Here is a 22,178-nt window from a genome sequence, read left to right as displayed (position 1 = left end):
TCTCTCTCTCTCTCTCTCTCTTCCCCTTAGGTCCTATCAGCACCCTCTTCTTTAAAGTACTTCACACTCTGCCACTAGAGCTTATGCTAGAATATCAGATTCTCTCCCCCAAATGGTCGAGCCATGCCCTACCATTGTGCCTCGGGGCTGGATTTCCACTCTGCGTCATCACCCAGATTTAGATTGAAGCTAGCCTGAGAAATGACCACGTAAAGCGCCTCTCAGCGTCATCTGCAACGCCACTGTGAAGACATCGCACATTCCATTATTTTGTGTCCCTGTGAAAAGGACCCTGTGATTATAATACACCGCTAGCGTGTTGGGATACAGGAGCCAGGTGGAGTTTTCCTAAACAAATACAATCACAAAAACATATGTTTTTCCCCAGCAGTAGAGATAAGTAGTAGAGTAATTCAGAACTGCTTATATATTTTAATATTTGAAGGGAATGCATTTTCATGATCCCAGAATCAAAATTGTTTAGAAAATTACACATGGAACACTGTATTCATCCACCTGTTTCTTTACCTGGTTCCCTACGATGGTGACGTTTGTTCGTTTCCTGGGTTGGGAATCATGTAAGTCCTCGCTTAAAATAAAAAGAGCCTTCTCTAGTTGATGCTCGTCCCAGAGCCTCCTGCCTGAGCTCCGCAGAATCACAGCCCAGACAGCTTTGTGTTGTTGTGCCAGCCCATAGCATCCCGTTCCCTGACTGTCCCATAGTCTAAACAGTCCGTCCTCTACACATTACCTTCTGCTACTACAGCGCAAGCTTTTGTGTATCGATCATCTTGCACGTGGGTGGGTATCGCTGTCGGTAATTTCCAAAATGAGACTACAGAGGCAAAAGGTAAACACATTCGTGTTGTTGATATTGCACTTCCTGGTGATCCTACCAGTTTGCATTTCCATATATCTTTCCCCACAGCCTCCCCATTATTGCCTAGTTGAAAAATGCCGCGGTGTATTTTAAAGGCAAACTCCATTCGTATGATGTTGGCTTATCAGAGTTTGTATTTCCGGAGCCCAAACCGACTCTCTGTTTAACAGATTAATGTAAAGGCAGTGCCCTCGGCCCTCACTTATCAACGTGGAAAGGAGCAATGGGGCAGATGTCCACGCTGCCAAGGAGCCCAGCAGTCATTGAATTCAGCTTTGGAATATAGTATGATTTTCCTCCCATTAAATTTTCTCAACTAGTGACGTCTGCTACATTAGGAAGACATTACGCTGAACGTACTTCTTTTTTCAGCACAGACTATTGGTGGGTGAAAATAACCCAGAATTATGAGGAGGCCAGTGTAGAATTCAAAACATTTCTACTTTCCCCTTGGGGTTATGGATGTTGTTTTATTTGGGTCTTTCTAGTGTCTGTTCTCTTTTTTAAAAACCCAGCAACTTTAACTCTACTTAGATTACTTGAGCAATAAAGAGGAAGCCATAGTTGCTGATAAAATTACAGGTCCAACACTTATACATATAATGATATTGCATTATTTTCAACCCAAGAGGTACAAATTCATCGTCTCACAGAAACTTAATGGGATTACTTTTCGTCTGTGAAAGCCGCGCCGTCTCGTTTCGCGCAGAGCCGAGCAGCCGCGCGGCTCCCCTGCGGGTCGAGCGGCACCGAGGGATCTGATTGAGCCTTTCTGTCTCCTTTCAGCATCTTCCTCAAGGAGCTGGAGAAGTACGAGCAGCTGCCTGAGGATGTGGGACACTGCTTTGTGACCTGGGTAACTAACCGAAACCCCTCTCCTGGTCCATGCTTTTCAGGAGTGCCAGTGGCACGGTAGACGCCACCTATTTAGTGCCAAACCCGAGGCTGGGCTTCACTGCCCGCCTGGCATCAGGGCCCGGGGCTGTGGCGAGGGGCCATGCCATGCGTGGGGCTAGGGAGCAGCGGTCCATCCCTGAGGACCTGTCGTGGTGTTAAGGTCTCTAAGCTCTTCTAAATCTCTGAGGTCAAGGAAGTAGAGCAAGACCACTCAGTCTTGGCAAAAGGGACTAGATCTGCTCCATCCAGGCGCTTTATATAGGATGTGGGCGAGGGCAGTGGAACTTTGGGAAACCACCTAACTGTACTCCCCCTCACCTGGCAAGAGCACTCCTTGGGTCTCAGCGCCAATTTTGTCCAACCAGACGAGCGTCCAGTCGTTCTCCCTCCGTGTCATTGTCATGGACCAATTTAATGGGCTGAATCTGCCAGGTGGTGACATAAATTAAAAACCGGTCTCTGATAATTCAGCTCAGCCTCAGAATTTCTCCAGAAAAGTCTACTTATAAATACAACTAAGCATGGACATTTCTTCTACCGCCAGCACCAGGATTTATCATATTTAATAATTACCCAAGTCTAACTTCTGTTTGAAATGGGCTGATGGCATTTGAAAATGTCTTCATGCTTCAGAGATTGTGTTCTCAGCAGCCTATGCAGCGGGCGAGGCTTTGATCCTGTGTTAGATTTGAAAGATGGGTGCATTTCTGGAAGTTGACTGGTTCACTGACACATAGTAAATCATCCCACTACCTGTCCCATAACTGCAGACCAGACACCCGGAGAACGTTTCTCTAATGAGCGCCTGGTGTTTATTTCCTAGCATACGCTCCTTTTGTTCTAATGCATTCTATTTCTCTGAACACAAGGGCCCATGTACAGCTCATATTGATACTGATAAAAGAAACTGATCCTTTGCAAAGTCAAGATACAGAAGAGCAAGCTGAAATTGACCATGGAATAATAAGCACTGGTGAGGGTGGGGCGTGAGGATCTCCTTTACAGTTCACCACCTGCATGAGGCAGTGTCACTCTTCCAGACCATGGCTGCTTCTCCGGGTACTGTAACCACACCCTACTCGCTGTCATCCGGGCAGTTCTTTCTGGTTCTTAGCGACCCTATAGGGTTTTCAAGGTGGTCCTCTGTAAGACAGCAGACTGCCGCATCTCTGCCCCACGGGGTCACGGCTAGGTTCAACCGCCAGCCTTTCTCCCCTAAAATTGATTTCAGGAAATCCTCATTGATTGCATGAAGTGTGCACCTGTGGCCAAGAATCGCCCCAAGGTGTCTTTCTTACGTCTCACCCTGGCCGTGTGTGTGCACTTGCGGGGAAAGCGTGAGACAAGAAGCTTGTAATCAAGTTTTGAAAGTCAGCTCTTAAGACCACAGAGATGGAGGCCTGGGCGCTACCCCTTTGTAAGTGTGGAAAATTAAAGTCTACTCACCACAATGAAGAAAGAAGAGGCAGACTGCTTCTGTGAAGATTAGTGTGGGAAGTCTAACGGGGCAGCTCCACTCTGCTGTCGGGTCGAAATGCCAACGTCAGAGTGGACCTGACGCACACAGTCATCACCACCACCAGCAGCAATCTCTGTGCTATAGTTTCCTCCTGTGAAGGTGACGGTCATAACAGAACTCACTACATGGGATCCGTGTGTGGGTCAAATGGACACACGCCACTGTACATAAGTACTTAGAGCGGTTCTCATGAGCACGCATCTAGAGTGCTCTCTCTCAGGAGAGGACATCCCAGAGCTGTTCTGTAGGCACGAGATGCGCATGCCTCCCCAGCGCTGAAAGCCCTTAATGGCCAAGTCACACACACGTCCAAGTGAAGAGGTGGTGTCTGGAGCACTCAGTGAGAAGGCTGTGGGGAAAATGAAAACTCAGAAATGGATTTTCACTGAACCCTAAGGTTCCTGATGGTCTGATCCTCTGAGGGACTGAGCTGAAGAGAAACCACTGTCCAAACTCTGGATTCAAGGTGTTGCCTGGCGTTTCTGTGTCCCGCCCTCCTCCGTTGCCTCTGGGAAGCTGGGGCTGGCAGTAGACAGTAGCTATGTGCCGCCTCTAAACTATGCTCCAGGGAGGCATTTGCAGCCAAGTCTCTGTACCTCTGAGCTTGTGCTTAATTTTATTTGGGGGGGATCTTTTTGAGCAAATACTATCATCTGTCAAAATGGGGTAAATGTCTAATTCTGCCTGACTGGAGAGCACATTTATGCGAGTTGGTTTTTCTGATTCTTTCCAGCAGGGACTAATAATAAAATCAGCTCACTTTCCCCCAAGCTTTCTCTCCCTTCCAAACTACACAAGGGGATCATGGGCCCAGGACATTTACTGCAGATAATCCAGACATCAGTATCTGAGGGTTTAACTGCACTGCCCACGGGTGGGTCTCAGGTTTAGTGACCAGAGAGCAGCAACTAAGGGATGCTTATCTACCACTGTCCTTATTCTTTTCAGGCAGACAAATTTCAGATGTATGTCACCTACTGTAAAAACAAGCCTGATTCCAACCAGCTGATCCTGGAGCACGCAGGCACCTTCTTTGATGTAAGCTGCGACTTCCCGTTCTTGAGCGATTAGTGAGTGGATGGAAACGCTTCTCTGCTTTGGGATGATGAATGTGTTGCTCGTTTTTCTTTACTGGCCATTGAAAACCAGTTCGTCACGGAGCAAAACAGAAACCTTATTTATACCTCCTGCCTGGCCCCAGCCCAGATCAAGCGCTGTGAATGTGGCTCAGGCACCTTGCTAGCTAGCCATATATGCTTAGAGACCAATTAGGATATAGCTGCTGATTCAGAGGCTCCTCCTTTCCCCTCCCCGAGCCGCCTCTGTCAGTGTTCTCCAGACCAGAACCATCACCAGCAGCTGAGAACTGGTTAGAAATGCAGATTCTCAGACCTCCCTTTGGATCAAGGCTTGGAACCAGTTCATTCTAGTTGGACCAACTGCAGAGAGTGCATTTCCACTTCAGAGAAACACCATCAGCTTCTACATTTTTTTTTTTTGGTAATCATTTTATTGGAACCTCGTACGACTCTTATCCCAATCCATACATCCATCCATTGTGTCAAGCACATTTGTACATATGTTGCCTTCATCGTTTTCAAAGCATTTTCTTTCTACTTGAGCCCTTGATATCAGCTCCTCATGTTTCCCCTCCCTCCTCCACCCTCCGTTTCTCATGAATCCCTGATAATTTGTAAATTATTATTATTTTTTCATGTCTTGCATTGTCCGATGTCTCCCTCTACCCCCTTGTCTGTTTTCCATTCCCCTGGGAGGGGGTTATAGCTAGGTCATTGTGATTGGTTCCCCCATTCTTCCCTAACCTTCCCCTTGCCCTTCTGGTATGACAACTCTCAACATAGACCCTGAGGGGTTTATCTGTCCTGGATTCCCTGTGTTTCCAGCTCTCATCTGTATCCATGTACATGCTCTGGTTTAGCCAGATTTGTAAGGTAGAATTAGGGTCATGATAGTGGGCAGGGAGGAAGCATTAAAGAACCAGAGGAAAAGTATGTTTCATCGGTGCTATACTGCACCCTGACTGGCCCATCTTCTCCCCACAACCCTTCTGTAAGGGGATGTACAATTGCCTACAGATGGGCTTTGGGCCGCCGCTCTGCACTACCCCCTCATGCACATTATGATTTTTGTTCTGGGTCTTTGATGCCTGATAACTGATCCCACCGACATCTCATGATCACACAGGCAGGTGTGCTGCTTCCATGTGGGCTTTGTTACTTCTCAGCTAGATGGCTGCTTGTTTATCTTCAAGCCTTTAAGACCCCAGAATCTATATCTTTTAATAGCCAGGCACCATCAGCTTTCTTCACCCGCTTTGTCTTCAGCGATCATGTCAGGAAGGTGAGGATCTCAAAGTGCCGGATTATTAGAACAAAGTGTTCTTGTGTTGTGGGGGAACTTGCATAGAGGCCCAGTGTCCATCTGTAACATTAATACTAAACCTATAAATATACGTATATAGATCTATTTCCCCATTGTTATATATAAATATATTTACAAATGTATATGCCTCTATTTAGGCCTGTATGAATGCCCTTTGCCTCCTAGTTCTTTCCTCTTACTTTCCTCTTGTCCCACTATTATGTTCAGCATTCATTCGGGTTTCAGTAATTCCTCTCGGTTACATTGCCCTTGATCAAGCTCTACCAGACCCCCTACACCCTCTTTGCCATCGATTTTTGGTCACTTGTTGTTCCCTTGTCCCAGTGTTTGTTAACACCTACTTCCTTTTCCCTGTCTCCCATGTCCCCAGGGAACTGTCGTCCCATTGTTCTCTCTTCTGGCTTGTTTATCCCGCCTATCCCATTGAGATAGACATGCAGAGACAACAATATGCACAAAAACAAGACTGAGCAAATCAAAGCAACAATGGAAAATAAAACAATAGCTGCAACAACAACAAAAAGCCAATGACACACAAAAAAGAAAAGCCTATAAATAGTTGAAGGTCTATTTGTTGTCCTTTATGAGTTCTTTCCAGTTGAGTCTGATGGCATGCCACGCCCTGGCCCCACAGTCTATTTTTGGTGTAACTTGGGGACTTCATTGCTCTGCTCCCCTTGCTGCTCAGTTGGACACCCCCAGCATTTCACCTAGGTATGGTGGGGTCAGAGTGGGCACAGTTCCCACCGTGTGTCCCCAGTGTTCTCCCCCGTGGTACTGTGGGTCAGTGAGGAACGTCCTGTCTCATGGTGGGGCCAGCCCTCTGGTCCTCTCTGTGCATTGGCTGCTCTGAGCAGAAATATTGTCCTCAGGGCTTGGTGGGCCAGATGTGCTTGACTTTTTATCCCACCCTCCTTGTTTGCTCCCGTGTGCTGTGATCAGACACGTCCCTCTCCTTGAGCTGTAGCTTCAGTGCTGTCCTCTGAAATGAAGTCTTCTGGGGGGTAGGTCCACTTCGTTGGTAATTACCTAGGTAATAATTAATCCAGTTACTGTCTCTCTAGGTTCACATATCCTATATTTCATATACAGAGAGTCATCCAAACACAAACAGGGAAGCAAAACAAACATATGAACCAATGGCTAGATAAAGCAAAAACCTCAACTGAAAAGAAAGTATTAAAAACGGAAACAACTTTCAAATGGGTCAAAAGGGAGAGCAAATGAGGTGTTACATTTTGACTTAATCGTGTCTGCCGTAATCGGCTTTCCACACTCGCTCCCTGTCTGATAGACAGGCTTGCCACCTCCCTCTCAGGGAGCTTTCCAACTCTTACCGTGCCTGGGAATCACCTGAGGCACTGAGACAAACTCCCTCTTCCTGGGCCCCACGGCTGAGCTTCTGGTGAGATTGTCCTGGGTGTTGGGTTAGTAAGCGCTCCGCTGCTGAGCCTACCGGCTGTCAGGGCCAACAACTTCTGTTGTAATAGCAAGTGCTCACCTGCTTTCTCAGGACCTTGGATTTTAAAGAGGACACCCCTCTGTTGTTGTTGTTGTTTTAGATGATAAAGCTACTGACTGCCAGTCAATAGTAAGGCATCTCCCTTGGAGAACTCAAATACATCCCAATGAAGCTCACAAATGTACCATCTCTGAGCATCCGCCTAGCCCGTTATTGCCCAGGGAAGGAAAGATTTGAATGGGAGGAAGCCCGCATGAGGAAAAACTAGGTCTGATGTCTATCAGAGTGGAACATTAACATGGACTGGTTCTGGGTGTTACAAACCGGAATTTCTAGGGCTACAGAGTAACCCGGGAAAGGGGCTTCCTAATCTGATAGCTCAATGTATGGTCTAGCGTGTAAGACATCTGTACCATGGTTACCGTGGATTGATAATGTCCTTCCATGGGGATGTTTCTAGCTGATTATCCAGTGACAATATCCAGCAAGATCTTCCTGAAGCTTTCCGTGCCCTTTGCCCTGTGTCTACTCTGCTCCTGAACGGCATGCCCAGTGCTTTGAGCGAGCCCAAGGCCGCTTCGGCTTTCTTAGTTTTGTTCACACCATAGTCCCTGTGGGTGGCTCGCTCTCGCAGATCCTTCCCATTCTCTTTGCATAGGCTATACTTTGTATCTCTGACAGCATTTGTAGCTGCTTGCCTGCTGGCAGGTGAACAATGCGCGTTTCTATTTCCCACTCCTCCCTCCACCCTGGGCCAGCTGGGGACGAAGATACGCCTTTCACCGACAGGCGCAAGTCACCATACTACCTGTTATTTGCTTCCAGTTCTGCACTACTCTCGTCCCTGCTTCTAGGCACTTTTGTGACTTTAACCGATATGTCAAACTCCCCCCGCACCCCCCCGGCCCCCACCCTCTTACATGAGGTCAGGCAATGCCTGTGATGCGGCCGGTGACGAACAGACCCTCCTGGTTGCCTCCTCACCCTACCCATCACAGGGCTGTCCTCAGTCCCCACCGAGGAAGCAGCTCCTGAGGCCCCCATTGTATAAAGGGGATACACATGGTCACGTGATCCAGACTCTGTTGCCCTAAAGATGATGTAGCTGCCGGGAGCAGCCCCTTCCTCAGCCTTCCTTCCCAGAGCTGGGAGTCTTCCCAGAGGGCAGAGCGTCAGTGCACTGTCGGCTGTACCCTCTCGCTCAGGCTTCCAAATAAACGCTCAGGGTTTGCTGGCCCAGAGGCAAGCTGCCCACTAGGATGCCCCTAGTCCTTGAACGAGTGCTCTGGGGAAGAGGCGCGCGAGTGAGAGAAAGCACTGCATTCTGGGATAGCTGGGCCTACGTAGACTCTTCCTTTTTTGTAGTATCATTCTCTCTCCTTCCCCGTCCGTAGCCCCATAGCAAGTCCTATCTAGTCTGACTTTAAAATGTTTCCTGCGTTCTTGCTGACTGATTCTAGTTCACGGCACGGGCCTGCCTTAGGCACCTGGAGTCATTTTTATCGAAGTTCTATTGGGAGTATAGTTCACATTGCAGTGCGCGATCCAGTGACTTTTAAGGTCTTCACAGAGTTATGCGGCAGCCACCACAGTCAGGGGTAGGACATCTCCATCGCCGCAGAAAGCACCCTGAGCCTGTTTGCCATTAACCACCTGACTCCTCACCTCCTCCAGCCGGAAGTAACTTTCTTTCTACTTCCCGTCTCTCCAACACTCCCTAGGTCCTAACAATGGAATCACACTGCTCAGCATAATGTGCTCAAAGCCCGGCTATTATATCTTAGTGTCTCATGCCTTCGTATGACCAAATGCTGTTTCACGGGATGAAACGTCCGCCATTCGACTGACGCGCATTTGGGTTGTTCCCACCAAGGAATGCTTTCTGGTTGCGCTGCCGCGTGCATGTCACTGCGCGGGCGTGTGCATGTCGTCCTAGGAGCGGAATTGCCGGGCCGTAGCATCACTCGATGTTCACAGGCTTGGACTTTTGCAACACCCTACTAACTGCTCCGTCTCTCACCTCAACCTCAACCCCACCCTCTGATGTTGCAATTTAGACTTCCGTTACTCTTCCTGAGCGTAGCTTTCCCCATCTGTCCCCCCCTCCCCCCGACCCCCCCGCACCCTGTAAGACCTGTGGAACCCTGCGTCATGAGAGCAGAGCACAGAGCTCCCCAGGCCCTTTCCTGTGCTCTCGCCTTGCTCCCTGTCCGGCTTTTCAGTCTTGTCTTTATCTTGATTTCTTTCATCCGTTTCCTTTACCTCTCCTCTGCCTTTCGGTGTCTCTGCGTCAGCACTCTTCTATTCATCCTTCATCATTTCTTTTCCCACTTTTATTTCTGTTTCACAAGGCTTGCTTTTTTTAAAGGTGTTCCTCCTAGTTCCTCCACTTACAAATACATCTGAGTCTCTCTTCCCTTCCTACTCCCGTCTCCTCCTCATAAAACAGTTTCTCTAACTAGAGAAAAATGCTCTAATTCTCTAACCATTTCGTTTCTCTCCTCGCCCCCCCCCCCACTTTTCCCCTGCCCACCTCTGCCCTTCCGCGTCTAATGGTGTCTGTTTCCAACCCTGTAGGAGATACAGCAGCGGCATGGCCTGGCCAACTCCATCTCTTCCTACCTGATTAAGCCTGTCCAGAGGATCACCAAGTACCAACTGCTCCTGAAGGTACCACCCTCCTTCTTGTATCGCCATCACATGATGCTCCCCCCCCAGAGCAAGGGAATCCCGGTTTTACCTCTAGGGGTGGGCAGTCTAACCCCTACGAATCTATTTTCCACCTAGAGTGAACTTCAACAGTGAGTCCAGTCCAGAATACCAGTCTCAGATTATCGGGTGTAGCTCACAAAATCCCAGATACTTACTTTGGGGAGGAAAGAGGAGAAAATATAAGCAGAAATCTATTGTGACTAGTTTTATACCAACCCACCACTGTACAACGTTTTGGGGCAGCGGTTCTCAACCTGTGGGTTGCAACCCCTTTGGAGGTCACATGACCCTTTCACAGGGGTCACCCAATTCATAACAGTAGCAAAATTACAGTTATGAAGTAGCAACGAAAATAATTTTATGGTTGGGGAAGGGTCACCACAACATGAGGAGCCATAGTAAAGGGTCACGGCGGCATTAGCAAGGTTGAGAACTACCGTTTTAGGGGTGCCCCTAAATTGGTACTTGGAGTCTTTTCTGCTGCTCCGTCTTAGGCGGATTCCCCCTAGAAGCTGTGCTTCGATGGAACTAGACATCAGGGCCATAGGATCTTTACTTCCTGGTGTCCACAGGCAGTGGAGGTCAGTCAGGGTGGCCGCTCCCATTGCCTTAATCCCTGTGTCTGTCATGAGGACGGGGTTTTCCAGGGGGCATATTAAAACACACTGGCACGCCTCCGTGTGGCAGATCCATTTGTTAGGGGCTCCTTGGCATAGGTGCGCACACTTCTTTGGCTTACCACCCCCTTTACAGAAAAAAAGGAAGAGGGAAAAACCTCAGCACTCCCTGGCAAGTAAAACATTTTTTCTGCTGTAGCTCATCATCTGGAATAAAGTGTAGGTATCTGCTTTTACAGATTCCCCCTGGACCAGTCCATTGTGTGCATGTGTGTGTGTGTGTGTGTGCACGCACACATGCACAGAATAGTATCATGCACTTTGAGAAATATTGTTTTACAGCCAACCAAAAGATTTGAACCTTTTCCCAAGACTGAAATAATCAAATTAAGGGAAACGCTAATCATTTGAGTTGATTTCTCTCAAATACAGACCACTGACAGTATGAAAATGACAAATCCGGCTAGACCGGCGCATGTACACCGGCCCAGATGAGAGCTCTGGACACGTGGAATCCAGGACAGATTAACCGCTCAGGAACAGTAATGGGATTGGTGATACCAGGAGGGTAGAGGGAAGGTGCAGGGAGAAAGGGGAAACCGATTGCAATGACTGACGTATAACCACCACCACCACCATCCCCCCAGGGCGACGAACAACAGAAACATGGGTGAAGGGAGACAGCAGATGGTGTAAGATATGAAAATAATCATAATGTATAATTTATCAAGGGTTCATGAAGCTGGGAGGGTCGAGGAGGGAGGAGTAAAAATGAGGAACTGATACCAAGGGCTCAAGTAGAAAGAAAATGTTTTGGAAATGATGATGGCAACATATGTACAAATGTGCTCGACACGATGGATGGGTTGTTATAAGAGCTGCAAGAGCTCCCAATAAAATGATTTATTAATTTTTTTAAAATGACAAGTTGAGATTCTAGGCAGCTTGAGAGCCCCTCACTTTGAATATTTTGCTAACTACCCCTATGTTTTAAACAGGGTAGTTCTAGAGAAATCTGATTCATTTCAGCCCCTCTCAGGAGATTCCGTAGAAAAGTCAAGCACATTCTGTTAGATCTCTCCGGGGAGACTTATACCTCAGTCCTTGACTCCACGCGAGAAAGAATTCACACCGAAGCCTGATTTGTGAGCCAAGTGAGTTTTATGAGAGTTAGAAGAAGTTTCAGACACCCACAGGACCCCTTACCCCGTGCAGTCTCCCTAGAAGCTGGTCGGAAGTTACGTAGTCGACTCCGGGCTCCTGCCTTTTTCAATTATTCCACGGTGTCGTGGTGGACAACCCTGGTGGGCCCCATTGGCTGAAGTGAATTTACCTGGCCTAGGTGGGACAATCCAGGTGCAGTGCCCACCCAGGTGTGCCTCCCCTTCCGGGACGGAAGCCTGAACCTCTGAGCATACGCAGTGTGCCACTCCTTCATGGGCCTGTAGCTCGGACCTCTGAGCATGGGTAATGGACTCCCCAGTCCCTAAGCTAACCTACCTAACAATTCCAGTTTGACTAGACCTGAAAACCAGTCTAGTTTCCAATCTCGGGCTCCAGTCACAATGGAATGTGCCTGCCCTCTCCAGCCCATGACATCGCCCGACTTAGCACTGTGGTCCTGAGGTCAGAGGTGTGGGGTGGCAGTAAGGTAGAGCTGTGCCCAGGACACCTCTTTCCTCCTCTGTGTCGTTTCTCCTTCCTCTTCCCATGAAGAGCCTGCAGGCTTCTACGTTCAGGCCTTGAAATCAATCACCTGGGGGGAAACGGCCTGGAAAATGACAACACGGCATGACGCTCTTGGCCTTTATCGAGGACCAGAATGAGAGATTACACTCTGCAGAACAGCTCGGCAATTTGGGCAGAGCCATTTTTGAAGACCTTATCTTTTCAGTTTCTTATCTAAAGGCTGAGAGTCCCCGGTGATGCCAAGGGCTGCCAATCACAGGGATGGCAGTTGGGGTCTGCCCAGAAGAAAGGCCGGGCGATCCCCTATTGAAGAACCAGCCACTGACAACGGTGGTGCACAGCTCGACGGTGACACTCGCGGGCTTGCAGGAGTCAGTTTCACAGCACTGGCTTTGAAGTAAAGACACTGATAGTAGCCTAAAAGCTCAGATTAGGGGCTGGGGCGCTCCCCTGACAGTGCTGTCTGCTTCCTGCCTTTAAAGCTGGACACCCTCTGGCTGTCAAATACCCAGGGTGGCCAGGTGGTTCCCTCTTAGCCAAGTTTAGTGGTTCTCGCTGAAAGCTGGCCCCTTTTAAGTTACTCTTCTTGCACTAATTTTTTTTTAAATCAACTTTTCTGTGCTTTAAATGTAAGCATCTCGGAGTTTCTTCAGGAATTGGTAGGGTTATAAATTTAAGAAAGAAAAGACTCTTCTAGTCACATTGCCACTGTTCTGAGAGAGGCCCGCTTTTCCTCTGTGCAGGTCATTCCCAGGAGGCTGACGAGCCCCCGTGGGTTGATTAGGCGACAGGGTAATGGGAGGGAGACCTAGAGTGGAAGACATCCCCCTGTGTCTCGCTCCAGGCAGGTAGACAGGTAGGCTCTGTTGTGAGGGAAATCAGCCCCTAACACATCATCACAGGTCCGTTAGGTGCAATTGTACAGTGATAATAAGTAAAGATTATAGTAAATTCATAGAGAGCATGAGAGATGGAAGAGAGATTGAAATGATGGAGTCAGACACATTTCATGGTCTGAAATGCTCACCTCAGCCTCACTTGCTGGTCCACGTGGAGAGAGAGAGAGAGAGATTGCTTGATTGATTGTTAACCAAGGCTTTTATATTCTCTGGGGACGTGCATGCCCCCTAATTACAGATGATGACATAGGAAAGGACATAGGACAGGAAAGGGTTTCGCTATAGGTAATTTAGTATTGGGAGGGGGGGTGACCTAGAGCTATCCACATAATAGGAAGGGAAGGTATTGGGGGTACACATGTGACAAGATGGAGGATCCAAGATTCAGGGAGGCAGTTTAATTTTGGATATGGCTGAGCAGGTTTGACCTATTCTCTGGCTCACTATAGAAACCATTATCTGTAGGGTGTAAACCCCACCTACAGGAACCAAACCATGACTGCAAGCCTGTAGGGAGAAGTAGCCCCTTGTCCTTAACAGCAGGGAGTGGACCCCTCTTGTGGTGGACCCAGACAGTTGTCTGGCAACTGACTGCCTTCAGGGAGGACATCTCCAAGCATCTGACCTCCCACTATGTGATGGCAAATCGCCTCTAAGGTTTGGCATGTCTTTGGGGGAGACAAAGCTGGAGAAAAATCTCTTCTAATCCCACACTCTGCTCTGCATCCTGGCACTGGACATTAGGAAGTGATAACTGAACATTGAAATCATAAATCAGAAGGAATTTAACTGTAGAGTTGTTATAAAATTAAGTGGGGAAGACTGAAGACCATGTTGGCAGGTTTTCAATGGGCCGGTGGCAGCGTGCCTCCTGAGCAAAAGAAATATGGTTTGCTGAGCTCTTGCTAGCAATAAATAATATGGGACTTCCTGTCTCATTAAAGCCAGTTTTATTCCAAATAAATTGATACTTTAGGCGTCTCGGGAAAGTAGTTGCTCGGTGTCCGATGGAGCGCTCGATCGTCTCCTGTAAATCAGCCGCAGCTGACCTTTGGGAGCCTCAATTACATGAGGAACTTCTGCCCGTAAACAGTATCAGGGAACGGAGGAGAATTTATCGGCTCGCCGCTAGATCAGTGGGCTTGCAGAATATGCTTTAATGGATTAAACTAATTGGTGTTTTCTGTGGCCAGCCGAAGAAGCATATTTTTTGTTCCTCTGTTTCTGCCTCAGTGGTTCCTTTAATGATGTATGAGAACAAACTGGGGAGGAGGGAGGGAGGAAAAGGGCAAGGGTTGTCGGAAGTCAATACGACGTGAACAAGGCTGGCCTAGCAGGGACAGGAGCAAGAAACCTTCTCCCTCCCGAGCGTGGCACTGGGGAGCCCCCCCTCTTCCCTGGACTTTCACAAAGACCTGGAGTTTCAAATCAAACTCACAGGAATCAGATACCTTATCAGACGTCAATTGGCCAGTAAATTTCCAAGCTACAACTAGTTCGTAGGCAGAGGAGCAGCAGGGAGAAGTCCTAGACAGCTGGAGCAGCTCCAGGTCCTGCCCGGGGACCCGGGTTAACACGCGGTGCCTTGACATGACACCTAGATTTGCACGATGACTAGGTATTGAGTTGGCGCTGACTTGATGGCAGCGGGTGGGTGACGGGCACATTGGTCGTATCACCCTGAAGGGTGCCATCTTGACCACAACACATGGGCCACTTTTTACTCAGGGAGAGCCATGATCCTAAAGCCACAGGTTCCAGGTTTATTTACCAATAAGAAGCCCTAGAGGGGCCAGGTAGATCCCGCTCGTAAAAGCTAAGGGCTCTTTTGCTATCAAGTACCAGTAGTTTATTTGCCAGGAGGTCGGCCACTGACATGTGTAACCAAACTCTTTTATTTTTTCCTGGATGTATACTCTTGCCCCCCTACCCTTATCCTCAGGACCCCCGTGGGGATAGAATATGGCTGGCAGATATTTCGCTTAACTATATCCTTCCCAGGGTCAATGTGATGGAAAGTTAACTGTACTCTGATTCAGGGCCAAAATATTCCCAAAAGCCTTTATGATTCTGAAGACAGTTGGAAACCTTTTTCTCTCTCAACCAGCTAGTATGTACCTTTTATGGAGATGGTGGTGATTTGGTCTTGCATGAGGAAGTGAAAGGGAGAGGGTGTGCTCCCGCTCCCGGTGCCATGGAGACAGAATGGAGATGGGAGTAGAGTGCTGAACTTGAACTCAGGATTCCAGCCCCTGTACAGCCTTTAGTGAGTTCTCTATGACCTGGGAAAAATCAGCTCACCCCTCGTAATCAGTTTCCTCATCTGACTACAAAAGGGTTGCTCTAGAATCCCCCCCAGGGACCCCAGGTTAGGATGGCCTGACCTGAGTGATCTAGATATCTTTTATAACTCTGAAATGTTAATAGGCCAACCATGTCACCAACCTCAGGCTGCTCCCAATATGGTGACAGCCTTCAGACAGGAGAGGTGTGTAAGCGGGAAGGGATTAACAGTAGAGGCGCAGCGACGTGTGGGTGCCGGCGTTCTGTAGCATCCCTCCCTCTTTCCTTTATGATTTCACAATTCTGTACCTCGTTCAAGGAGCCCCGGGGCATACTAGGTTATGGATGCGGATGCTAACTACAAGGTCAGCAGTGTGAACCCCCCACTTGCTCCTCTGCAGAAAGATGAGGCTTCCCGCTCCTGTAAAGATTTACAGCCTCAGAAACCCAGATAGGCTGTTCTACTTTGTCGTGTGGGGTTGCTGTGAGTAGGAATGAACCCAATGCCTGTGGGGCTTGGGGTTTGGGTACCTCTTTTATATTGCAGGGAAAGGAGGGGCTGTGTAATGCCCCCGTGCTGGCTGGGAGCCAGTCATTTTGGAGTTGGGTTGAATTGAGTTGGGCTGGACCAGGGCTTTGAACCAATTCATTCGGATCTGACTGTCTCCTGAGAATTTGCATTTCCACCCTAGCTGTACCAAATCAGTCTGCAGTTTTCCCAAGACCCTCGGGTGACTCTTATAGTTCACCAGGTAATTCTTCTCATCTATAGAAGAATCTCCTGGAGAGCTCATTAAGCTGTAGCTGCTGATTCATTATATGTAGGATAGAAATGCAAATCCTCTGCTGAGGTAGAATCAGAAAGAAAGGGTTCAAAAGCCTGGCTGAGACTACAGTGAGCAGCAGATGCTCAGTCTAGGAAGAATAGAGTATGTGGGAGTCTGGGTGGACTAGAGAAACACATTCATAGACACTCGTGTGTATAAGAAAGAACTTTATGTACAAGAGCAATTGTATATTAAGAAAACAGCCCAGCCCAGTCCAGATCAAGTCCGTAAGTCCGATATTAGCTCATATGTCCGATGCCAATCTATAAATTCTTCTTCACACTCGCACAATACATGCAATGATGACGAATGCAGGAAGATCATAGACCAGTGGGTGGAAAGTCTTGTGGATCCAGTGGCGGTGGAAGCAACTCAGCGCTGGCGTGGGTCTCTACGGGGCTCCTTCAGCTCTAGGGGAGCTCCATGTGTCTTCTCAACAGGAATGTCTTGCAGGGAGTGTCTGTGTGTCCTGCCTCCAGCACGCTATTTACCTCCTTAGCACCTCCAAAGGAGGTCATTAAGCTGTGACCTGATTGACAGGCTAAACTCCATCTCTTCACTCTTAAGTCTCAAATTGGCAACAGATTGGGTAACGTCCACAGAGTGGTTGGAGTCTTGCGGAGAACGCCCCACCCCGCCTTCCTTTTAGCTTATGGGGAACCATGACAGAGGCTGAAGCCGGTGTGCCATGGCCTTGCAGGGATTAGATGGTGGGCAGATGGGGACTCTTGGAGGGAATCGTTCTAATGGCGCCTGGCCTTCTTTGCAGGAGCTGTTAACTTGCTGTGAAGAAGGGAAGGGGGAGCTCAAGGATGGCCTGGAGGTGATGCTCAGTGTCCCAAAGAAAGCCAATGACGCCATGCACGTCAGCATGCTGGAAGGTAGCTGTTCTCTGAGACCTGCGCTGTGGCTTTCTGGGCATTCCCAAGACCAGGGAGCGCCAGGGGAGGGAGTGGCATGAAGTCAGGCAAGGCACCAGGCTGGAAGAGAAGAAGTCACAGGAACCAGCGGGGTAACGTCTTGCCTCCACGTAGGGCCATGCCTAAGCTATGTAAGCTACGTGGACACCTGGCTGCCTAAGACCCCTGACATTACTCAAAGTGTACTAGAGCCACAGCAGTCCTGAGTTTTGCATTTGTATTGCCTCCATCCTCAGAAAAGGTAGAAACTCTACTCACGCACGCAGACACACACTGATATATTTCCCAGGAGGTTAGGCAAGTCCAGAAGGATGCACTTGACAGGCCCTCCCCGAAGTCTGTCTTGGAACTTGGAGACTCCCCTGCTGTGGAGTCTGCGGGGCTGGGAGCCCTGGTGCAGGGATTGGGGTTGAGCCCCAGTTCTGCGGAGGGTAGCGCTGCAGCGGTGGGGTGGGGGAGCCTCGCTTGGGGGCAGCAGAGAGCAAGCAGCACTCTGGCGCCGGCAGGTCCTTCCGGGAGAGGATGGCGCCCCCAGAAAGAAGCAAGGGCTGGAATGGTGTTTTTCAGGGTTCGACGAGAACCTGGATGTTCAGGGGGAGTTGATCCTCCAAGATGCCTTTCAAGTGTGGGACCCGAAGTCGCTGATCCGGAAGGGGCGGGAGCGGCATTTGTTCCTCTTTGAGATCTCCTTGGTTTTTAGCAAGGAGATCAAAGACTCAGCGGGACACACAAAATATGTTTACAAGAACAAGCTACTGGTAGGTGGGCCCAGTCGGGTAAGGCCAGACCCCCCTGCTGTCATAGAGTCCTAGAGCAGGAAGGGGTCTGGAAAGCTTCCTCTCACCTCTTGCCCGGCCTCCATGCCCCCACCCCCACCCCTCACCCTCCCCACCCCTGCCCCAGGACCAAAGAGAACCTCTCCTACAGGGAGAGCTCCCTGCTCACCCGCCTCGTCCCCACAGCTCTCTGCTTGCTGTGGGCACTACCTCTTCCGATGCCCTACCTGGTACCTGCTGCTCAGGCACCTGCCTGCCGGCCCTTCCATCCTGGGGAGATGAATGGAAAGTCCAGTCTGTTTAAGTTTGATTGACAGAAGCCCCTCCCTCGGCCCTCTCCTCTCTGTTGCCTTTCCCCTCCCAGCCCAGCCCTCCCCTCAGTTTCCCCACTGCCTTCCCCTTCCCCGCCTCTCACAGGCATTTCCTGTCTACAGACCTCAGAGCTGGGTGTGACCGAGCACGTAGAGGGCGACCCCTGCAAGTTTGCCTTGTGGTCTGGACGCACCCCATCCTCAGACAATAAAACAGTGCTGAAAGTAAGTACCGCTCTCTGCCGGGCACCAGGCCAGGGTAGGGGATGCTGGAAGAGAGCGGGTGGAGGGATGGGAGACCAGAGACTCCACTGGGCCTCTCTTGGGAATGGCAGCACCATATGGGTGTTCACAAGGTTGACCCATAGCTCAAAGCCAAAAGGTCTCCTTGGGTCAGGAGGGTCATGTGACTCTGGAGGGCAGAGGGCAGGGAGTGGTCCCCGAGGCTCCCTTGGCAAGTCCACTTCAGCTCTGTTATGTCCATATACCCATCTCAAGTGGCCAGACGCATAATTGGCCCTTTGAGACAAGTCACCTCTCTTTGACATTTTCACTCAAACCAAACTCAGCTGCCACTGAATTGATTCTAACTCATGGCAACCCTATAGCATCGCTGCATATGGGTTTCTGAGACCGTAATTCTTTATGGGAGTAGAAAGTCTCATCTTTCTCCCACAGGTGGTTTCCAACCGCGGACCTTGTAGTTAGCTGTCTGATTCATAACCCCCTACACCACCAGGGCTGCACCCCCCTCACCACCACCACACGATGACCACTCCAAAACACCTTCTATGCACAAGTCATTCTGCTCACCTAAGGGGTGTTGATGTGTGTAAGATACGGGCCTTGTCCTCTGGGACCCCACGTTCTAGAAGCTCCCGTAAAACCATAGTCACACGGGAACTGTGCTGATTGAGAGGCGTCACAAGGAGGGCCTGTTGCCTCAGGACAGACCACAGGAGTCTTGCTACTTTCCAGAGTACAAGTGGGCCTTAAATGAGTACCCATGACCTTGTTAGTCTGGCTGAGCATATGGACCGCCCACCGATCATTTGTTTCTCAGGGACTCACCTGTCCCCAGGGAAAAGACCGTACAGCCCTGACAGAAGTTTCCCAGAGACAAACTCCTCAAAGACCAAGGATGTTCATGGAATGGCAACAGTACTCTCAAACTCCCAAGGTTTAGCAGGCACAAACCCCCAAAACGGACTTCCCATCAACACAAGCCTGCATTTAACCTGATGAAGGCCCATGCCATTGGTGAATAGCCATTGCTTTTAAATATCCCCTGGATGCCCTCCCCCATCCCCATTGTCCCTCCAAAACCGAAAACCAAACTCACTGCCATCAAGTCCGTGCCAACTCCTAGCGACCCTGTAGGACTGGGCCGAACTGCCCCTGTGAGTTTCCCAGACTGCACACACTGTTAACAGGAGTAGACCTCCCAATACCTAGCAGCTAAAGTGTTCACTCCTGACCTGGCAGGAGCCTCCAGAGACTGCTCCAGCCCCAGAGAAGGTACCAGGACCAGGCAGTGCCCTGGTGGTTACCAGATTCCCTGGAAAACCACGCTTTCCAAGTCTACATCGAGTCTTGAGGCCATAGGAGGTCAAGGAGTTGGAGAAGCAGGTCACTGGAAGAGTGACAAGTATAAAACTAACCTCCCCAAACATCGGGATCTTGGCAAGCACTGGAGCACGCTTGCGAGAGGCCGGCTGAACGGGCTTGGGCAGGGCGCAGGGGAGGTGGGAGTCCTCATTCTTCTTCCCTGTGGCTCTCCAGGCCTCCAACATCGAAACCAAGCAGGAGTGGATCAAGAACATCCGAGAGGTGATTCAGGAAAGGATCATTCACCTGAAAGGAGCTTTGAAGGAGCCAATCCAGCTCCCCAAAACACCAGCCAAACAGAGGATCAACAGTAAGAGGTAACCAGCGTCTCTCCCTCCAACTGCCTCACATGCTTCCGGAGTGGGAGTGGGGTAAACCTTTGCTTTTGTAGGGGCGGTAGCACTCCGTAGAGGGCACCCCCTTCCTTGAATGCCACCCCCAAACTCTCCCTGGATTATCTGATCTTCCAGCGTCTTGCCAGTTGCTGCCAATTAAGGTCAGCAGTGTCACTGAACGCTCTGCTAGAAGACCTAGATGAACGGCCTGCTCTCCAAAACCCCACTCACTACCAACTCGTGGCCATCCTCTTGTCCACAGAGCTGAACTGCCGCTCTGGGTTCCCAAAGCTGTAAACCCTTTGTGAGGGTAGAAAGCCCCATCTTTCTCCCACAGAGCAACTGGTAGTTTCAAACTGCTGACCTCGTGGATCGCAGCCCAACTCGTAACCACGATGCCATCAGAACTCGAACACTGCTGGATATGACAAGAGGACCCTCTAAGGGCCATGTCTCCCATACAAGATAAAGAGTAGAGCTGGTATCACACACAGAGACAGGGAATACCTGCAGGATTCAGAGTCAGGAGACCACAGGGGAGCGGGGAAAAACGTTGGAAGGAGATGAACTCTGGAGCTCCTTGAACCAGTTGCATGAGGTGGCGTGGGGGTCGGGTGGGTTAATCATTGTGAAGGTCAAGTAGCAGGTCCTGTGACCTCCACATAGTCCTGCTCTCCACGCACCCAATGTTAAACAATGTCATTGGGTAAAGAGGCCTTAGTTCTGTGTCTTCATGTCCCTGAGCCTTCTCACCCCAGTGTCCTCTAGACCAATGGATGATCTCCTTTGGTAAGTCGCCATGGGACAGACTCCTACCCGATTCTTTTGGGGATAATTTGGGGAGGGGGGAAAGAAAAGAAAAAAGCATAGAAAAACTGCATATGAGTTTGACACCCAACCCACACTCCCTCCTGAACTGGCTTCCGCTATCCTGGACCAGAGGATTCCCAAATAGGCCAACAGTGAAAATAGGGTGCTGGGCATGATGTACTTGGATGGTAGCTGACTCCTGTCCCTCCCTGTTCCTGCGTGGAATAAAGGACTCAGGTGACTCTTGGCAATCAACTGAGATAAGCAAACTGGAGAGCACTGTGGGGTAGACACACTGGCCAGAGTGAGGAGGTAGCCCAAAGAAGGGGCGGAGCAAGGTGGGAGCCCCAAGACCCTCGTGTGCGGGTTAAGGGCGCCTTCGGAGTGCTGCAAGAGCCGAGCGGCACTGTCCTCGCTCCTCCTGCCCCGGCTCAGACGTAGATAGGCCTGGTTAGCACGGGAAGCAGCGCCCGCTGCAGTGGAGGAGGAAAGGAAATGGTCGTGAGGACCGGAGGGGTACAAGGGTACTCCAGTGACATGTGGTGGGTGGAGGTAACGCTGTGCAATAGCCCCTGTCCTGGAGCTGGTGAGTCTGAGCCATTCTAGAACCCGGGGGCAGTCCTGGAGCGGGACACACGGTTAGCATGCTCGGCTGACAACCCAAGGGTCAGAAACACTCGGGGAGGTGCTTCTGAAGAACAGCCATTGAAAACCCCGTGAGCGTGGTTGCACTCGGACATACGTGGCATTTCCATGAATCAGAGGTGTCTCAGGGGCAACTGGTGTGGTGTGGTATAAGGTGGGAGGGACAGAGACGTGTCACCCCCACCATCCTCATCTTCTGTTACTGCCCAGTAGTCAACCTTAGCAGGCTCCATAGCAAATACCCAGGCACTGTGTTGTCTGGTTAGCTTGGATCCCTGGCTATTAGAACAAGAGTTTCTGGAGGAGCTGATTGGCTTAGGAAATACAGCCCCCCACACACACACACACACAACACTCCTGGATGGGCCCCACACAGCCCCCAGAATCAACTTCATCCACACTGGACCGGAATGTACCCAAATGGGTCAAAATAGCTGGAAGCAGCAAGCCCAGCCCACCCTCACCATCCCCAGATGGTGAGGAGCGGGGTCCAGCCACCTGCAACAACACAGGTTGGAAAAGACCTGTCTCCTGGGCTACGGGATGTGTCACGTCATTGCTGTTTACAGCAGGCTTCTCCTCCCA

General features: G+C 49.9%; 1 protein-coding gene across 4 annotated transcripts in view; it reads left to right on the top strand.

Moving 5' to 3' along the window:
* Positions 1–22,178, top strand: part of KALRN (kalirin RhoGEF kinase) — a 727,411-nt gene that overhangs the window by 483,346 nt on the left and 221,887 nt on the right. For all 4 annotated transcript variants that reach the window (XM_075556312.1, XM_075556314.1, XM_075556313.1 and 1 more), the window contains exons 26-32: positions 1,667–1,736; positions 4,245–4,334; positions 9,739–9,831; positions 16,958–17,069; positions 17,676–17,866; positions 18,319–18,420; positions 19,978–20,120. In XM_075556312.1, coding sequence (XP_075412427.1) covers positions 1,667–1,736; positions 4,245–4,334; positions 9,739–9,831; positions 16,958–17,069; positions 17,676–17,866; positions 18,319–18,420; positions 19,978–20,120 — 801 coding nt within the window. The remainder of the gene's footprint in view (positions 1–1,666; positions 1,737–4,244; positions 4,335–9,738; positions 9,832–16,957; positions 17,070–17,675; positions 17,867–18,318; positions 18,421–19,977; positions 20,121–22,178) is intronic.

Source organism: Tenrec ecaudatus, chromosome 8 (genome assembly GCF_050624435.1).
Source record: "Tenrec ecaudatus isolate mTenEca1 chromosome 8, mTenEca1.hap1, whole genome shotgun sequence".
Taxonomy (NCBI): Eukaryota; Metazoa; Chordata; class Mammalia; order Afrosoricida; family Tenrecidae; genus Tenrec; species Tenrec ecaudatus.
The sequence above is the reverse complement of the archived record's forward strand: the minus strand, read 5'-3'. Positions and strand labels throughout refer to the sequence as shown.